This window comes from Numenius arquata, chromosome 1 (assembly GCF_964106895.1).
Source record: "Numenius arquata chromosome 1, bNumArq3.hap1.1, whole genome shotgun sequence".
Taxonomy (NCBI): domain Eukaryota; kingdom Metazoa; phylum Chordata; class Aves; order Charadriiformes; family Scolopacidae; genus Numenius; species Numenius arquata.
In genome coordinates, this window is record NC_133576.1 from 76,443,042 (window position 1) to 76,462,977 (window position 19,936).

General features: G+C 40.8%; 1 protein-coding gene across 6 annotated transcripts in view; it reads right to left on the minus strand.

Annotated features, from left to right (window-relative positions):
- Positions 1-19,936, minus strand: part of ARHGEF7 (Rho guanine nucleotide exchange factor 7) — a 134,249-nt gene that overhangs the window by 53,489 nt on the left and 60,824 nt on the right. For 5 of the 6 annotated variants that reach the window (XM_074153423.1, XM_074153414.1, XM_074153451.1 and 2 more), the window contains 3 exons: positions 13,757-13,845; positions 6,200-6,294; positions 5,813-5,908 (listed from right to left, as the gene is read on the minus strand). In XM_074153423.1, the coding sequence (XP_074009524.1) occupies positions 5,813-5,908; positions 6,200-6,294; positions 13,757-13,845 (280 nt within the window). Of the gene's footprint in view, positions 1-5,812; positions 5,909-6,199; positions 6,295-8,736; positions 8,788-13,756; positions 13,846-19,936 lie in introns of those variants that run through there. The other variant, XM_074153460.1, reaches the window with a different exon arrangement.

The window sequence follows — 19,936 nt, forward strand, 5'->3', positions numbered from 1 at the left end:
TCACAACTAGTTCAAGAAGGAAAAGCAGAAGGGTCATCGTTGTGGGTGACTCTCTATTGAAGGGGGCAGAGGGACCAATATGCCGTCCTGACCCGCTTCACAGGGAAGTCTGCTGCCTCCCTGGGGCACGGGTCAGGGACGTGTTGGACAAAGTTCCTGCTCTAGTCAACCCTTCTGACTATTACCCCCTTGCAGTTTTTCAGGTAGGCAGTGATGATGTATATAATACATCCAGGAAATTAAAAACAATCATAAAGGACTTTAAGACACTGGGAAAACTGGTTGAGGGATCAGGGGCACAGGTAATTTTTTCAGCAATACCCTTAGTTGCAGGAGGAAATCCTGAAAGAAATAAAAAGGCAACTGTGATAAACAAGTGGCTCAGAAACTGGTGCCATCACCGAAATTTTGGGTATTCTGAACTCAGGGAATTTTATATGGCACCGAGTCGGATAGCAACAGATGGAGTACACCTGTCTCAGAAGGGGAGAAAGATACTGGCAAGTGAGTTGGCGGGGCTTGTTGAAAGGGCTTTAAACTAGGATCGAAGGGGGAGGGGGTTAAGCATAGGTTGAGCAGAAAAAAACTCAAAGAGAGCCTTCAACCTGCCATCTCAGCTAATAAGTCGGCCCCTTTAGGCACCCAGCTGAAGTGCCTTTACACAAATGCACGCAGCATGGGGAACAAACAAGAGGAGTTAGAGATGTGCGCACGCCTCCAGGGCTACGACATTATCGGCATCACCGAGACGTGGTGGGATGGCTCTTACGACTGGAGTGTTCGAATGGAGGGTTACAAGCTCTTCAGGAAGGACAGGCTGGGCAGAAGGGGAGGGGGTGTTGCCCTCTATGTCAAGGACCAGCTGGAATGTATAGAGCTTCACCTGGGGATGGATGAAGACAAGACAGAGAGCTTATGGGTCAGGATTAAAGGGAGCACGGGGGCAGGTGATGTTACAGTAGGAGTCTGCTACAGGCCACCAGATCAAAGTGACAGCGAGGATGTGGCCCTCTACAAACAGATAGGGGCAGCATCGCGCTCACACGCTCTGGTCCTCATGGGGGACTTCAACCACCCCGACATCTGTTGGAAGGACAACACAGCAGAGCACAGGAAATCCAGGAAGTTCTTAGAATGTGTCAATGACAACTTTCTTCTGCAAATAATAGAGGAACCAACGAGGAAAGGAGCAGCGCTGGACCTTGTCCTCACCAACAAGGAGGGGCTGGTCGGGAATGTCAAATTCAAGGGTAGCCTCGGCTGCAGTGACCATGAGATGATAGAATTCAAGATTCATAAGGCAGCAAGGAGGGTGCGCAGCAAGCTGGCTACCCTGGACTTCAAAAGAGCAGACTTTGATCTCCTGAGAGATCTGATTGGTAAGGTAGCGTGGGAAAAAGAACTGGAAGGGAGAGGGGCCCAAAAAAGCTGGGTGGTATTTAAGGATTGCCTCCTCCAAGCTCAGGAGAGGTGCATCCCAAAAAAGAAGAAATCGGGCAAAATAGCCAGTAGGCCGGCGTGGATGAACAAGGAACTGCTGGACAAACTCAGGACCAAAAAGGAGGCCTATAGAGGGTGGAAGCAAGGAAAGGTAGACTGGGAAGAATACAGAGAAGCTGTCCGAGTCACCAGAAACCTGATCAGGCAAGCGAAAGCCCAGGCAGAACTAAATCTAGCCAGGGATGTGAAAAATAACAAGAAGAACTTCTATAGATATATCAGGGATAAAAATAAGACGAGGGAAGCTGTGGGTCCCCTCCGGAAGGAAACGGGAGACCTGGTCACCCAGGATATGGACAAGGCTGAGCTACTGAATGACTTCTTTGCCTCAGTCTTCACTGGCAAGGGCCCTAACCACACTGCCCAAGTCACGGAGGGCAAGAACAGGGGCTCTGGGAATGAAGAAGCACCCACAGTACAAGAAGACGAGGTTCGAGACCTCTTAAAGAACCTGAAGGTGCATAAGTCCATGGGACCTGATGAAATCCATCCACGGGTCCTGAGAGAACTGGCGGATGAAGTTGCTAAGCCCCTCTCCATCATATTTGAGAAATCGTGGCAGTCTGGTGAAGTTCCCACTGACTGGAAAAAAGGGAACATAACTCCAATATTCAAAAAAGGAAACAAAGAAGACCCGGGAAACTACAGGCCGGTCAGTCTCACCTCTGTGCCTGGCAAGATCATGGAGCAGATCCTCCTGAAATCCTTGCTAAGGCACATGGAGAATAAAGAAGTGATTGGAAACAGCCAACATGGCTTCACCAAGGGCAAATCGTGCCTGACAAATTTGGTGGCCTTTTACAATACTGCCACAGACTTGGTAGACAAGGGCAGAGTGACTGACGTCATTTACCTGGACTTATGCAAAGCATTTGACACTGTCCCGCACGACATCCTGGTCTCTAAATTGGAAACTCATGGATTCGATGGATGGACCACTCGGTGGATAGGGAACTGGCTGGATGGCCGCATCCAAAGGGTTACAATCAATGGCTCAATGTCCAGGTGGCGGCCAGTAACGAGTGGTGTTCCGCAGGGGTCGGTACTGGGACCAGTACTGTTTAACATCTTTGTCGGTGACATGGACAGTGGGATAGAGTGCACCCTCAGCAAGTTTGCTGATGACACCAAGCTCGGTGGCGCAGTTGACACGCTGGAGGGAAGGGATGCCATCCAGAGGGACCTAGACAGGCTGGAGAGGTGGGCTCGTGCAAATCGCATGAAGTTCAACCAAGCCAAGTGCAGGGTCCTGCACCTGGGACGTGGCAACCCCAGGCACAAATACAAGTTGGGTGGAGAATGGCTGGAGAGCAGCCCCGAGGAGAAGGACTTGGGAGTGCTTATGGATGAGAAGCTCAACATGAGCAGGCAGTGTGCACTGGCAGCCCAGAGAGCCAACCGTGTCCTGGGCTGCATCAGGAGAAGTGTGGCCAGCAGGTCTCGCGAGGTGATTCTGCCCCTCTACTCTGCGCTCGTGAGACCCCTCCTGGAGTACTGTGTCCAGCTTTGGAGTCCTCAACACAGAAAGGACATGGACCTGTTGGAGCGGGTCCAGCGGAGGGCCACGAGGATGATCAGAGGGATGGAGCACCTCTCCTATGAAGACAGACTGAGAGAGCTGGGGTTGTTCAGCCTGGAGAAGAGAAGGCTCCGGGGAGACCTTATAACAGCCTATCAATACCTGAAGGGAGCCTACAGAAGAGCTGAAGAGGGACTCTTTGTCAGGAAGAGTGGTGACAGGACAAGGGGCAATGGTTTTAAATTGGAAGAGGGGAGATTTAGACTAGATATTAAGAAGAAATTCTTTACAGTGAGGGTGGTGAGGCACTGGAACAGGTTGCCCAGGGAAGTTGTGGATGCCCCATCCCTGGAAGTGTTCAAGGCCAGGCTGGATGGGGCTTTAAGCAACCTGCTCTAGTGACAGGTGTCCCTGCCCATGGCAGGGGGGTTGGAACTAGATGATCTTTAAGGTCCTTTCCAACTCTAGCCATTCTATGATTCTATGATTCTATGAGAGGCTGAGGGAGCTGGGGTTGTTCAGTCTGGGGAAGAGGAGACTGAGGGGAGACCTTATCGCTCTCTACAACTACCTGAAAGGAGGCTGTAGAGAGGCAGGGGTCGGTCTCTTCTCCCAAGTTACAGATGATAGGACAAGAGGCAATGGCCTCAAGTTACGCCAGGGGAAGTTCAGGTTAGATATTAGGAAATATTTCTTTACTGAAAGGGTTGTCAGGCATTGGAATGGGCTGCCCAGGGAGGTGGTTGAGGCACCATCCCTGGAGGTATTCAAGAGAGGAGTTGACATGGTGCTTGGGAATATGGATTAGTGTTGGGTGGTGTGGTGGTGTGTGTGGTTTGTTTGTGGGTGTTGTGTGTTTTTTGTTTTTTTTGTGGTGTTTTTTTTTTTGTTTTGTTTTTTTGTTTTGTTTTGTTTTTCCATCGGTTGAACTAGATGATCTTAAAAGGTCCCTTCCAACCTAGGTGATTCTGTGATTCTGTGAAATGAAAATAACACAAAACATTTGCAGTACCGTTCAGTAACCCTGGGGCATCACTTCCTCTGCCCACCTACTAGCATCCATTATGTTCCTAATTTACTACACAGCAAAATTTCACTTAGCAGGAAGAAGAAATAAAGGACATTATGAGAAGGTGCCCTAATAGTTCCAATAAAGGAGGGGGTTAGTTTAAATAAGCCTTCTGAGCTTGAAGCTACATTACAATACCACATTAACCTACGTACCAAGTTAAAGCAAAGCTTGCATTACATTTGTTTAAATGGATATGCTCTTCCACTCTTCTTTTCAAGACCATCCAAATCAAAAGTTTTAAAAGATGACAGTCTGTTCATGCAAGGTACTTAATTTCCTTAACTTCTGACTCATAGAAACAAAATCACAGTAACAAAAGAATAAGACAACAAAGCACAGTGACAAGCAAGAAAAGAAAGGAAGCATTTAACTATATGGCTAAATGGTCATTCTCAGGGATTTAGACTTAACTGATCAAGTCAGAAAAAAATATCCTTCTTTCTCAAACACAGTAAGGCCACAGAAAAGCCATTTCAAGAATATTTCTATTCCACTGATGAACAGTCATCTGAACTACAGGGTGCTCCAGTCTAAGTCCTCTAGAGGCAGAAGAGAGGGAGAGAAGCCATGTGGCAGGAAGACATGGGATCCAAAGTCAGCAACAGACCCAGAGATACATTACTGCCTAGTGGAGGTGCAGCTTATACTTTGTCATGACAAAACTTCCTCTTCACATAGAACAGCTCAGAGCAAAAGTGGAGGAAGAAGTCAAAACACAACACATCGAGCTGATCTAAAGATCACTGCTGCCAAAAGAGGCATTTTCTCCTCCACCCATGACACTCATTCCTTCCCACAGCCAAGTACTCCCAGCAGACTGAAGCTTGTCTAAGCCCTAAGTAGCATTTTAAATTACTAACTTGGCAGAAAACATGAAAATTTGGATATGCAAATTGCCTTACCTCACCATGTGGTCAGACAAAACCAGAACACAGGCAAGGAAAAGGACACAACTGAGGTTAGGATCAGGAGCTACACTTTCAGTGGAGTTTCAACACTAGAGAATTGTTTTAACAATTCAAATGCAGTATGGTCACCTTCTTTTGTAGGCCACCAAGTGCTGAGGTATAAGCTGAAAAATATCCAGCTATCACTTCAGCCTAACCTATAGGAGGACAGGTGTCTTCATCCCCTTCTTTCTGTGCTTCATGCCTCCTATATGGTACAGTACAGCCATTAAGGCTATTTACTTTTTATTTTTTTTTTTTTAATTCAGATTGCTCTTTCTGCCTATCCCGCATCTCTCTTCCAGTACATTTTGACGACCAACATTGTTTAGGACAGACGAATACTAAACACAGGCATTCTGATACAGTGTCTTTCATCCAAGTCTCATACCCATCCTCTGCTCTGTTCCATCACAATGTAAGCTTCCTTTATTCTCTCTCTTACTTTAAGAAAAGACTTATAATTCATGCCTCCAAAACAAAAGAACACCACTTCCTTTATCACCTCCCCACTGGTGTGCAATTGCATCATGGAAATTTATAAATTGTTTCCAAACTACATCAAAATTCCTACCTCTGCAATTGCATCCTGGGGTCAATATTTATCTACGAATGCAATCAATGCATTACACAAACATCTATTACTGTACTGCTGTAGCAACTATGCTTAAAGTGAGAGGAACAAAAATTATGTCAAACAGCATACATACTTAAAATAATTTTAAAAAAATTGCTTATTAGAATTTTACAGTATCTGTGATGTATAGTACTTACTTGGTGCATTCTTCTAAAGACTGTACAAGCATTTGCTGGAAAGAACTTATTTCTTCCAGGTTTCCCATTAAGTATGAAGTATTCGTCGAGTTTAACCTGGAGCCAAAGTAAATAAAAGGTGTTTAGGTTTGTAGCTATTGACTAATTGTGCTTTAGTAAAACCTACAACCTTAAAAGAAAATGCTTACTGGTCCTTAGATCAAGAACCAGGTTTGCACCTTAGTCAGTGTTCAAACTGACTAAAAGCAAGCCCTGCCTCAAGAATCTCACAGTCCTCACAAGAAAAGGTACATTGACATTGAAATTTTGACCTGTAAAAAACCCCTCCCCAACACACAAGAGATGTTGAGCTTAATTTAAAAAACAAAACAAAACAAACTCACATACTTTTCACTGGCTTGTAATGGTCGCAGGTAGTTTGAAAGCATTGTTTGTAGCTCCTTAGCATATTCATTTTCTGTTTCTAATATATTTTGTAGCACCTACAATAAACGACAGTTGCTAATTGGCATTTTTTAAAAGATGCACCAAAATGTTCAAATCAATACCAGTTTTAAAACACAGTAAAATTTACTTAGCACTAGGAAAATTTAAATGAGTCTTCCTACATTAAAAATTTAAATATCAGCAAGAAAGCACTGAATACTATACATCTATGAAATTCACAGGAGAAAAAACACCACACACACACAATGAGGCATCCTTTAGCCGTATACCAAAAGAGTGGTAAGCTAACAAGAATTTCACTACATTTAAAACTTTTACTGTAAAATTTGAGAGCTATACAGAGCGATCTTCCAAAGCTAGGGGTAATTATTCCTGCTATGTACTTCAGAACAGTCAAAGATCAGAGATTGGTAAAGCACAATAGAAGCTGTAAGAGAAATGAACAATTAGTGTCATTTTCTCTGTCTCAATTACAACACATTACAACTAATCTTGTTAGCACAGTGTTTACTTACTCAGATGCACTGTTCTATCTGGAAGGTCTGAATATCAACAGATTTATAAATATCAAGTAACTGCCAACTTTACTTAGCAATATGATTAGCATTATTGCAGTCTTTTAAATAGGGCTGCCTAACCTTCCACTGGGAGTGCAATAATATATGCTACCATGAGAAAATTACACCAGATTCTGATGCAGAGCCAAGAATTTATAAAATACAGCACACGCTTGGTTTTTTTGGCTGAACATAAATCAAACAACTGGAATACCCCCAAATATGTACAACACTTTACAGGGCCATGTCCCGGGAGCCTGCTTTAGGATATCCTCCAATATATTCACACCTACTGTGCTCCTAGCCAGCCAGTTATTTTTTGCCTCCAAAAAGTTAATGATTTAGCAAGAGAATCCTCAGAATTAAATGTAATGCAATGAACACAGCTGAGCTTTGAAAACTTTTTGCTATTCACTGGTCACAAGCTACACCACAAGCCTCATTTTGCTACATGCCATATTTGTCAAGCCTACAGTAATATCTCATTTCAGCATTTATAGTAACGACTGTAATTGAGTGCATTATTCACTGTTGTAGTCAATACTCTTTCTTAGGAAATAAAAAAAGCCATTCATTCCTAAATGCAAACCTGATGAAATAACTTTAAATAGTTCAGTATGTCAATGAAGAATTCACTGTTCCTTTCATTGGTGTCATTGATTCTGCTTATTCCTTGAATGCTTCTATTCATTTGGAGAGCGGGAGAGAGACCACTTTTGAGTTCATTCTTTTGTTGGAAATCTGAATCCTGAACTGAAGATTAAAATGTCTCCATTCTCTGCTAAACACTATGACAGAAGAATGTCACAGGGAAAGTTATGGCTACTAACTAGGAAACTACAGCATAAAGTACAATATGGACACACAAATTTTAAAAAAGCTAAGGTTTCTTTGACCACTTAGACCAAGGAAAAAAAAAAGAAAAAAATTTCTCTTGATCACATCACTAATTAAACCTCATATTCTCTTACACATAATATAAACCAAAGTCAATTGTTAAATATAAAAGTACACAGGATCCATTAGGTTCAAAACTAAATGCAAGACCAATCTTCTCCAATACGGCTTTCCCTACAAAAAACTCCCAGCCCAAAGTCATTACACAGCTGTTAGCAGGGAAAAGGCAACTGAAAGTCAAGGTCAAAACCACAGTGTCCTGATGAAGGACTGAAAAACATTAAAAGACAAAGATAAAAATCAACAAATTCACTAGAAATCTTGAAAGGCTGCACCACTGCTCCACTTTCTCAAACAGTATTTCCATTCTTTGCTATTTCCTTTGTCTGAAAAGCCTGAAATAAAGCTAGTTTCACATTGGACACAACTCTTACTGCTTTTATGTGCTGGTTTGGATTTCTATTTGAGGATTTTCTTTCCAATATGGACAATATGGGATTGGAGGAAAAAGACTTAAAGGAGAAAAGAAGAAAACAGAATGGGAAAGCTTAAAAACTAGAATTATCAACATGATAAATTACTGGGAAAATAAATGCAACTGTAAATAAAACTATGCTACAAAACCTATGCAGAGTACTAGATACGCTTATACTGCTTTATGTTATTCTAGTATTTCAGTGTTACACAATACTTCAGATATACATAGTTTTAAACACTTCCCAAAACACATTAAACCTACCCCCCCCCCCTTATTTTTATTGTGCAATTTACACTGCGTATATCATTCTTTCACTCTGAATATCTTTTAAAAAAAGACTAATCTTGCTTACACAGCTCTAAAACATCAGTTCTGTGAAGCCTCAGATCCTTCCAGCTTGACTTACCTACCTCACGGAGAAGCTATGAGGATTAAGCACTTGGACCGTGCTTTGAAGCGGTAAGTATTGCAACTCAGTATTTTGGCACCAGAGCACCCCTTACATTCCTCATATCCACATCTCGCCCGCATGCTCTAATAATCACCTTTCTTCCCTTTCCTGCTTTCTGCGCGTTCTGGCTGCTGCAAGACCCCATGAGACCTCCAGGACCTTGTTTCCACAACTCCACCACAACATTTGCACAGATAAGCCCGGGTACCACAAGAGCAGCATTGAAGTGGCAGCTTTTGCAATCCCTAACACTGATGAATGGCAGGCACAGACAACTGGGCTCATACAGCACAAGCTCTCTCAATCACACAGCACGGAAAATTCAAGCACGGTTAACAAGTCTGTCACACACAATGCCAGCCATCTCCCTAAGGCAAAAACCACCACCCCAAAATGGATTTTAAATGACTTTTCAATCAGAGGGAGCAAAGGCAGATTTCACAGCTACGCTGGGGCACAATCCCGCAGCCCACTCCCATTTTATGTGAGTAGTATGGCACTCAACTGAAATATCACGTACTTCAGCCAAATGGTGATCAATGTCTAATTTCCCTGGATCACAAGAATCTGAGATGAACCCCTTAAAACAAGAGGGGCAATGTAAAGCATCACACAAGTATACCTATCTCAAGGGTTCTCAAAAACTTCCATGGATTTCAGTAAACACAAACTCTTGACCAAACTTCCAAAGTGTGGCCTTGAAAGAAGCGCTTATTTTCTAACACTTTTCAAACACTTAAATGAAAAATGAGATTGTGCATATACTCATACTACAGAGAAAGCTGTCCATTTCTTTACCCGCTTTCAGAACAGCTACTTAATCTCAAGGCAATTGTCCTGTAAGTGGAGATAACCTAATTTTATTTTGGACACAAAGTTTTAAATTCAAGGGATTAACAAGTAAAAATAAAACTCAGAGTAATGCCTGCTCTGTCTTCGGGGAATAAACCTGCAACAGTATGCCCACTTTCTCAGTAACAGGTTACTAAATTACTTCTGCATGAAAAATGCATAGTACTTGATCAGGAGTCTGGTTCATATTACACACTGCTGGAGACCGGTAATATTTTATGGAGGACAAGACCTTGTAGCACCAGTCATTCTAGTTGAATATGTCTCTGCTCACTGCAGGGGAAGTTGGACTATAAGACCTTTAAAGGTCCCTTCCAACCCAAACTACTCTATGATTCTTTAGTAACCTGCATTCCCAAGCCAGGCAAAAATGTAAGCATAAACCAAATGTGCTCTGCCTTCTCAGCAACACCTAGTGCAAGGTGCAGCTAATAAAGCATGCTGAGACTAGAAACTGATTTGTGTTACGAAGTTCAGATGGAGCTCTCCGAGTCCATAAAAATAAAAACATGTTTACAAAGGGGTGAGAAACTGAGGAAAGCGCTGAAAGCCTTTTCCTCTTTACATTAAAAGCCTTTCCCTTAGCCTATCCCAGCCCTTCTCCCAGAAAGGGAGATCAGCAGAGCCTCTCCTACCACTTTCTGAACTTCCTCTGAACTACCCTTTCATTCTTGTCACCAGTCCAGCAAACACATCCACAGGTGCTGCCTGCACCTGCATGTATCCCTCCCTAGGAAGAGCAGCAATAAATAATCATGAGGTTTACAGGGTCTCAGCACATACCTGTATGGTGGAAGACAGCCACAACTTGAAAACGGCAAGCAGCCCCAGAGTACCAGCCTCAAATGATGCTGCATTGTTAAAAGAGCCTTTAACACAGATTTTAACTTGAGCTACATTCTTTTAAGTACGAGTTGCCAAAGGTTTATTTGGAGCTGTTCTGTGTTCACTTTAGTATGGACTCAATTTTGTTACCAGTGCAGACTGATGATAATACTTCTAGCACAGGGAAGTCCCGTGTCTGCAGTTTATGTATAAAAACAGAACAAAAAAACTCGCAGGTTAAGCTGCTTTCACTTCAGCGAATGGGTTTGCTGTTTGTCTTATCTACATTTGTAGATATGTATGTAAAAATCATTACATATTTAGTAATTATTAAAAATAATTATTTTGTAGTTATAATGCCATCAGAAGAACTTAGTATATTCCAAGAAAATCTAGATGCCACCTAATCTAATTTAGGTTTTGAGCACAGCATTAAAGTCTTCCTTCTCTGAAACAAAGTGCATGCTACAGCCCAGGCTCTCATTCTCTAAACAAAAAGAATAAAATGGTAAGCTTAAAAAAAAACCAAAACCTGGGGGCATGTGCCACACTGTGGAAAAAATATGAAAACAGAACAACTAGCCAATTCACTGCAGACAGATTTAAGAACAGCACTCTAGAATCATAGAATTGTCTAGGTTGGAAGGGACCTTTAAGATCATCTAGTCCAACCATCAACCTAACTCTGAAAAAACACAACCACCACCCCCCCCAAAACACACGCTCGTTACTAAACCATGTCTCCAAGCACTATGTCAACCCATCTTTTAAATACCTCCAGGGATGGTGCCTCAACCACCTCCCTGGGCAGCCCATTCCAGTGCTTAATAACCCTCTCAGTGTAAAAATTTTTCCTAATATCCAATCTGAAATCTCTCGGGCCAGTGCTCTAATTTACTATATGTATTATTATGAACTGGTTATTTCAACACACACCATGCAATATACCACACACAGTTAATAAATAGCTAGCAGTCAAAACAGTGGGAATCTTACTATAACAGTTTAGTGCACCAAGAAAGTTGCATCTGAGCAAGGTGAAAAGTAACCCGATTCCAGGAGTAGGTATGATGGTCACTACTTTCACTTTAAAAAACAAACAAACAAACAAACTACTTTAAAAGCCAGCTATGGCTACCTTTTTCCCAAAGTATATAGTAGCCTGAGTCTCCATGATCATGGTAATATGTTACTCAGGGAACAATTATAAAAATCACATAAGCCAAAGGTGGTATTTCAAAATTGCACGGCGTGGTTTTTTTTTTTTTTTTTTTTTAAACTTACAGAATCACCTAGGTTGGAAGGGACCCTTTAAGATCATCTAGTCCAACCAATGAAAGAAAAAAAAAAAACCAAACCACACACAACCCACACACACACACCACCACACCACCCAACACTAATCCATATCCCCGAGCACCATGTCAACTCCTCTCTTGAATACCTCCAGGGATGGTGCCTCAACCACCTCCCTGGGCAGCCCATTCCAATGCCTGACAACCCTTTCAGTAAAGAAATATTTCCTAATATCTAACCTGAACTTCCCCTGGCGTAACTTGAGGCCATTACCCCTTGTCCTATCATCTGTAACTTGGGAGAAGAGACCGACCCCCGCCTCTCTACAGCCTCCTTTCAGGTAGTTGTAGAGAGCGATAAGGTCTCCCCTCAGTCTCCTTTTCCCCAGACTGAACAACCCCAGCTCCCTCAGCCTCTCCTCGTAAGACTCGTGCTCCTTAACTATTGTTTTAGGCAAATTAAAGTATTTACTTCCTATTAGTTTCACCGAAGTACACTAACATCCCCCAAAATGGCCTGTATTATTCTTACAAAGCAAAACATGCAACCACAAGATTCAATTCATTCTGGATGCAGCCAAACCAGAGTTTTAGTTAAGGCAAATTAAACAGCTGCAACTCTTACTTTTCATCATACTAACATCTACCAGGGAAATAATAATGTAAGATTATATATGAGGCAAGTATTTACCACTGACTTAAAAAAAAAAACCACACACAAAAAACCCACACACCCAAAACCAACCCAAATCTAAAGGACTAGCGTTCAAGACACTTGCAAACTTATTTTTATGAAAAAATCAACATAGATATAAATTAAACTTAAGCAAGAGCAGTCTTCTACCTAGTGAAGGAACTAAATCTTCTCTTTGGTGCATTCACTTCTGTTTATCTTATTGAAAAACATAGGTTTTAACATCAAAACAGCAGTAGAGAAGATGTATTTGCTACTACACAGTACTGCAACTTTAAAAAAAATTACTATAAAGAGATATTGAAAAACAAAAATAAAAAGGAAAACTATCCGATATTTTGTTACTGGATGCACCATAGTAAGAGCATTACTCCTTGCAGTTTAAAGGAAGGCATGCCTGCATAGGTACTTTCAGTCATGCCTAGCGGGTGTGGGATACAATAGCCAAAGACTCACAGCCCTCCCTTCACCATGGAATTACGGCTACTGACAGAGGCAGCAGGCGAGCCACGAGGAGGAGCAGGAGGTTGCTTCATTGTTCTCAATTAGGGAGCTACATGCAAAACTGCTCTGTTCTTCCAGGTGGTTGGTGCTACTCATGCCACAACCGCAAAAGATGAAAGCATAAAATCATGCTTTACGATCCCTGCTAAAACCTGACAAATAAAGTGTAAAACAAAGACAGCTGCTTCAAAGAAGAGGGAAAGAAACCTTGTGTTTTGGGTTTACACCAGCAGGGAGCAGTGGTTACCAAAACCAGAAGCTTTTTGCTTCCCAATGTACATACTGTTAGTAAATAACGGATTCTCAAAATGGTTACAAAAACACCTTTAAAGACAGAGTTTGGTATGTTTTTTACATGCATCTACTAAAGATGTCTGAATACCAGGTTAATAATTCCTGGGGGAGGTGTTAAAGGCTGACTGGCTATACCACTTTTGCTGTGAAATCTATCCATCAGTGTAAGGGAGATGATACCAAAGTAAATAGTCGAGTTGATTTATAAGCGTGAACAAAAAGGAAGCAAATTCACTCAAAATGTTCAGTCTCTTGTTCAACAAAAAGGACAGAAATATTCTTAATCATTTTAACACAGCAGAATTTTATTAATTCACCAAGATTGGGGAACACTGCATATTTAGGGATGAGGGAGAGAAAGAAAGTCAAAAACTAGCAAAGCAAATAAAGTAAGCATATTATATTACAGAAATGCCTATTATTCACTTACTTTAGGTATCTTTTTTTCATCATGCTTAAGAATTCGTATGTGCAATATTCTATTAAACTAATAATGATCTTGTTTATATGAGAATTCACCAAAACCCCTATCTAGTTTTGGCACTAAGGCTCTGACAAGACTGCCATATTTTTAAGGCAGATAAGAGCATTTAGTTAAATTATATTCTACAGTATATAACAGCTCACATGGAGGAAAAAGGATCACTCACCACATTGTAATAGCTTTTGTTAATTGCAGACGTATCAAAGCCTTTAGGTGGACTCTTCAATGTACCTGATTTGGGGGAGACCGGTTTTTCTGAAATGTAAGATATTTTTGTGTCAATGGGGTGCAATTTCACAGCTCAACACTAGAGGTCAAAGTGCTTTAAAATACTTATCATAAGATACAGTGAAAATAGTGCTTCACTGAGAAAGGTACATACTTGTGCTTGACATTATTGGTAAAGAATCAAAAATGTTCATATTTTCACAATGAATGAAACTCTACCGTCAGTGAAGGCAAGGAGAAAAATTCTTTTTCCTGGAACCAGAAAGTCAGTTAATACAATTAGCTTTTCCAAAATTGCCTTTTTAAAAAAAAAAGCACTTTGTGTTTTGGTGGTGTTATCACAGACTGTAATTTAAAAACAAAAAACCCACAAAACCACAAAAAACCCAAACACAACAGGAATTTCCAAAAGCTACACACACTTTCAAACAAAAGTAGTATTAAGTTTTAACATCAATTTAATGATCTTGGTAAAAGCAAGTGACCCATCAAAGGCTGGACATAACAGAGGTGGGACATTACACTCAGTCTGGAGTCACTTACCAGATGCCTATCCCAGAAAATAATGTTTTAAAATAAATTATCTTTTATTGTCAGGGAAGTAAAAAAAAAAAATAAAAGTGCTTATGCACTTGAGAACAGAGTCCATTGTAACAACAAATGCAATCCTTCCTATAATCCTATAGTGAATCTACCTCTCAGTAATGCATGCTCCTCCTGGAAAGACAACAGTCTGCAAGATCAAAACAGGACGCCTGAGAATTACTTGAGTGCTGACTCCCAGAACCAAGAGGCACAGGAAACACACTCCAAAAGCCTCTCCTCCCCCCTTTCCCCCCTCCTTTCCCCATATCCCCCCCCATTCCGTTCAGTCAGTAACAGAGGAGAAAGAAGAGACGAGAGAATGAAAAGCATCATGCTGGATGCTGGAGAAACAGCAAATAAGATTTACAGCATCTCTTTTTGACTTCTCATACTTGATTTTGCACACAGCCAACTGAGAATGCTTGTGAGACTATATTTATCAGGACATCGTGGTGTTTTGGTTTGTTTTTTTAAAGAAGCAGGCTTGTCTAATATGCAAACTTTAAATAAGCATTTGAGTAATTTGTATCCAAACAATAAAATGGCAGATTGTCAAAAAACAAACCACAAAAGAAAAGCATCATCAAAAACATACCCACTGAAAGTTCTACCTTTATTTTAAAAGCAAGCTCCTCAAGCTCCTGTTCCAACTGCATTTTAATAAAGTTGTATGAATAATTCAACTCTAGTTTACCTGATACCTCAGGCCACTAAGAATAAATTATGCAAGACCTTCCTTTCCAGGAGAAGCCCAGTCAGCCAAGCTAAGGGCCAGCTGTGGGAAATTCCCACGGACAGTAAAGCTGACCAGGGAAAGGCCACCATAAGCGGAACAGCGCACCTGGTACCAGCCTCTGCTGGACTGTATCCTGCACAACTCAGTGCTTCTTCAGGCTGCCCAGCTGCAGCCCCGTGGATGTTGCAGCCTCAGGTGAGCAGACTACAGACGCAGGCTACCCTTTCGTCTCCAGTGCCAGGAGCACCAGTCCAGCCAACTAGACTTGAGACTTTAGCTAACAGTCTGCAAGGAGCAGCTCAGGCTGCAGGAACACACGTGTGGTATCTTTGAAGGGATTTTCTCTGTATTGCACTGGAACTTTCCTCAAAGAAGCTATTCTAAAAATAAAATATGGTCTTAAAACTGCCAAACATGGGCAAAACATTTCTCCTTACCATGTTCAGAGATGACAGTAAAATCCTTTTGGTTAATATCGCCCGCCCACCCCCCCAAATCAGCTGTAAGCTGACAGACAGCACAAAACCCTTTAGCTCCAGCAGTTATTCAGCTGGGAGCGCTGGTGCTCTCAGCCACCAGCCCCGCAGTACATACGTGCCCTGCTATACAGCCAAGTAATTCCAAATGACAGGACTCCTCCCATCCCCTTAAAACAAAACCATAAACACAAACAGATTTATCATCAAACACTCAGCGTGGAAGAAGCACCTAAAGTCATGTTATATAAATGCGTAGCCATACATATATTTGTATATAATACCATTCATTTATGGGATAATTATAATTTAATTCTTTGTACCTAATGATGAAAGTGATGTAGTTTACCAAAATTTGTTAATTTGCATTCATTCTCTATGGAAGCTCTTGACTTATCCTACAATTTACATTGACTTTCAGGTTTACTAAATACCTAAAGGTTTATTAATCATGTGCTAAAAAGCATGAAAGGAGAAAACAGAGTTATTTAAGGAAAAAGGTAAATACTTGTCACTGAATATTATCATAATATAGATGTCTGGCCCTTGTTAATCTGGAGAAAGTTGACTAGTCATAGAAATCTGGTTCTTCTTCCAGCTACTTTATCTTAAAAGGTGTAAAAATATATCTCTTCCCCTACCTTTTTCTTCTCCTAAGCTGCTGAAGGAAGTGGGAGATTTTTTTGCTGAAATGTATTGAGGCATTTTATATTACCAGCTGTTTAGCTGATTCAGTTATCCATCAGAGAGACACGATCAAATTCAGATTTAAAAACAGAACACAAAAAAGAAACACACATTCAAATCATTTTGCCTGAACAGCCATAACCAATATTCAGCTTTTAAAACGCAAAGGCCATTTCTATTGTGGAAACACAGAATTAGACACAGCAAATCAGCCCAGCTGTCTATCACGTCTGGTATTCTGCCTCCAAGCACTGCCTTGCTTCATAAAGAGGAATAATAAACAGTCCTGTTGTAATTAGCTTATTGCACAATGCATTACACAGAAGAAAATCCTGATCTTGCACATGAGAAATCACTTTCTTAGCATAAACAAAGGTTAAGTGTTATTTGTTATCCTTCATGAGAAAACATTAGAGTGCTTTTGCAAACATACACCATAATTCATTCAACATTTCAAGCGTCACCCCTATTCAGCATAGTGGGAACATAAAAAGGTCATATTATAGGTCCATAGGTTTATGAAGTCCATAGATTTCTGAGACAGTAGCAAAACCCTAGCACCTTGCCTACTCCAACATATAAGCTCTGTTTCTCAAAGCACTGGAAGGGAAGAGAGCAAGTGACCTGAGCCAGACACCAAGTTTTCCCATATGGAAGATTCTTTCCTTCTTCTCTATTTTTCTCCCAGTCCCAATGTAAGTGTTACATTAACACTGAAAACACAACGAAAACATGTACAGCACAGGATCAATTCCAAAGTAAACAAGCATCTGCTCAAGTACTGGAAGAGATCATATCCAGCTGACGACTGAAACCAAGAGGTAAGTTACCACTATCAGTTTCTTTCCTGATCAAAGCATTACATTCAGTCACACCCAGCTACAGTTGATAATGCTTTGAAGTGTCTAATGGCTAGTGATTAACCAGATAGAATTCACTTAACAGATCACTTTTGGGTGGAGAGGGAGGTTGGCACAGACTTCTTAACATTATTCTTCCAGCAAATAATTATTCTCAGTAGAACCTAAACAACTTAGAGCAGCTGCTTCTGTAACCTTTCCCTAAGCAGTACATAAGATGCCACGAACTGTCTAAAATGAAATAAAGTTATCTTATCCTTTACAAACATCTACCTAAGTGACTGTGAAGGGACAATTTGCCCAATGCTTCCAATGTTTTGTTTCATTCTATTTTCATTAATATGCAAGTATTTCTTTTACCCACCTTCAAATTACTTGTCATTCTTACATTCCGTCCTCCATCTCTTCTGTCATGTCTCCAATTCATGTCATATTCATTTTCATGCAACAGTCTCCTTCATGCCACTTCAAAGAGCCCTCCTTCAGGACATACTTTACTAAAGCATTTCAACTGTACTGCTGCAAGATCACCACCATGTGTTTCTATTAGTAGGCTACAGTGTATGTAATCTGGATGCAAAAGATCTGAACTGGGCTGTTTCATCCCAGAGTATGGGAGAAAAGATATGCCAATTGGGACACCAAGAGCTATGTGGTCCCTATTAGTGGAGCGCTCCAAGCAAGCTCTGTCTCTAATCAGCTCAAGTCCAACACCAGGAAGGCAGACATCAAACTTGTTCCTGGTCCTCAAGCGGTTCAGGCATTGCTGCGACATGCTCCACTCTGCAACGTCAACACTACTAACACTTCTTCCCTAGTAGTACTGACTTGTCCCAAACTCTATTCTATTTATGCCTGTAGAGTAACACTTGGCAAGAGAACAAAATACCCCTCCAAGTGCACAAGGCTGCAGAGAGGAAAACTAGCATTCTTAGTGGGGTTTTCTTTTTGTTTTTTCTTTTTTTGAAAAGCTAAAAGTGAAAAGCATCTGTCCTTCCCTCATGCACCACAGGATGGGAACAGGAGATACTCTACTCTTCCACTATACTCTGGCCTTTTCCCACACTATGATTTTTTTTTTATTTTTTAAAGATCTAACCAGAAGATCCATTAACACTGCAATTTGCACTGGGCCTGTTTATAACATAACTGCCAAAAAAGCATAACAGAAGAGAGGTTAAGACAGTAATGACATGTTAATTTCTGTGAAGAATTAATGTTTGTGACATATCAAATATCATTTTTCAAAGCTATGTTCCCTTCTGCATAATCTCATGCCATTTAAATGTATTGCACTTTGTTAAAACTCAGCAAGTGATCATGTGATTTTTTTTAAAAATCTGATGAACATCTGACAGCAGAGCTAAGCAAACGCATCCCCATTCTGGCTAACCCCTCTTCTCCTCATCACAAGGGAATTCTCAAAACTAAGCCTCCAAATCTCTACTGTGCAAGACAGAAGTGTAAATGACAAGACTCCACCTACACCTTCACCCCTCCCTGCTCTGTTTTATATAATAAAATAACCTCAATAAGGCCACACTGTCAAATATCTAACAAGTTTACACAGTATAAATCTTTTACCCTCTGTCATGTGTAACAGTACGGCAGGATGAAAATAAAAGTCCTCTCATTTCAAAGTACTTCCTGACTAGTGATCAAAGAACATTAAAAAGAAAAGGCAAGATGTTACAGGGTTTAAGAAGGGAAATGAAAACACGCACACAGGGAGGGAAAGAGAAATGGACCATCTTTTTTGATCCTTACAGTGTAGGCAAAAGAAACTACTACTGCATTTTTTTTTTCTTCTATTTATAAGTTTGATCACAAGTACCACACTTTCAAATAAATCCTCCTTTTCCCCTTGGGTCAGGGGGGTGGGGGAGGAGAGACTAACACGCACCCAAAAGCAAAATAAAAAAACATTTTCCATCTCAACCAAATCTATTTCCCCAAAGTTTACAGTGTCATTGTCTGCCCTAAGAAAACTAAATGCTGTGCTTTGCTGGATAACCTCAGCATCTTTCCTACAACCATTCATAGCTTGCCTCATATACGTATTAACATTGTGTGCTAACACTAATCATTCCAGCACAGCTAAGCGAACACGTTACAAAGTAGTAAACAGGCACAGCCTTGTGATGTTTTAGCTGCTCGGAGATAACTTATCACGCAGCATGCTCTACTCATGCAATACATGTAATGTAGTTTACTTTTCTTCTAAAATCATCAAGAAAGCAATGTGGATAAAGGCAGTTCCCATTGCTAAGCAGCATACCAAATTTGAGCACTCATTTCCTTCACAGCAACATTTTCACACAGCTAGTATTTGGAATTCGCTCTTGGGAAAGAGAACCACTGCTATATCGTAATCTTGTATTATCCCATATTTTTCAGCTTCTCCTTCTAGCTCTTTCCTCCTTTCCTTCAATATCTAACTTCAGAGCAACATACAAGCTAAGATAACAAACACAGTTATCTGACATTAGAGGATATTTTAATTTAGAAAAAAATCCATTTATCTGAACATCTAATGTCTGTGAATTTTGTGAGACTTAAAAACACACATGCATAAAAAACTTCTTTCCTTTCTTCTGTTATCCAGTTTGTTGAAGTCAGACTCCAGCAGACTGAAGGGATTTATTTAATCAAATCCACCAGTTCTCAGGAGCTCTCCAAATAACGCATCACCAAAAATGATAACACACAATATTGCCTGTACGGAATTTCTAACTAGTTGCAGTATTTTCAGCCATAGAAAGGTGGAGTCATAC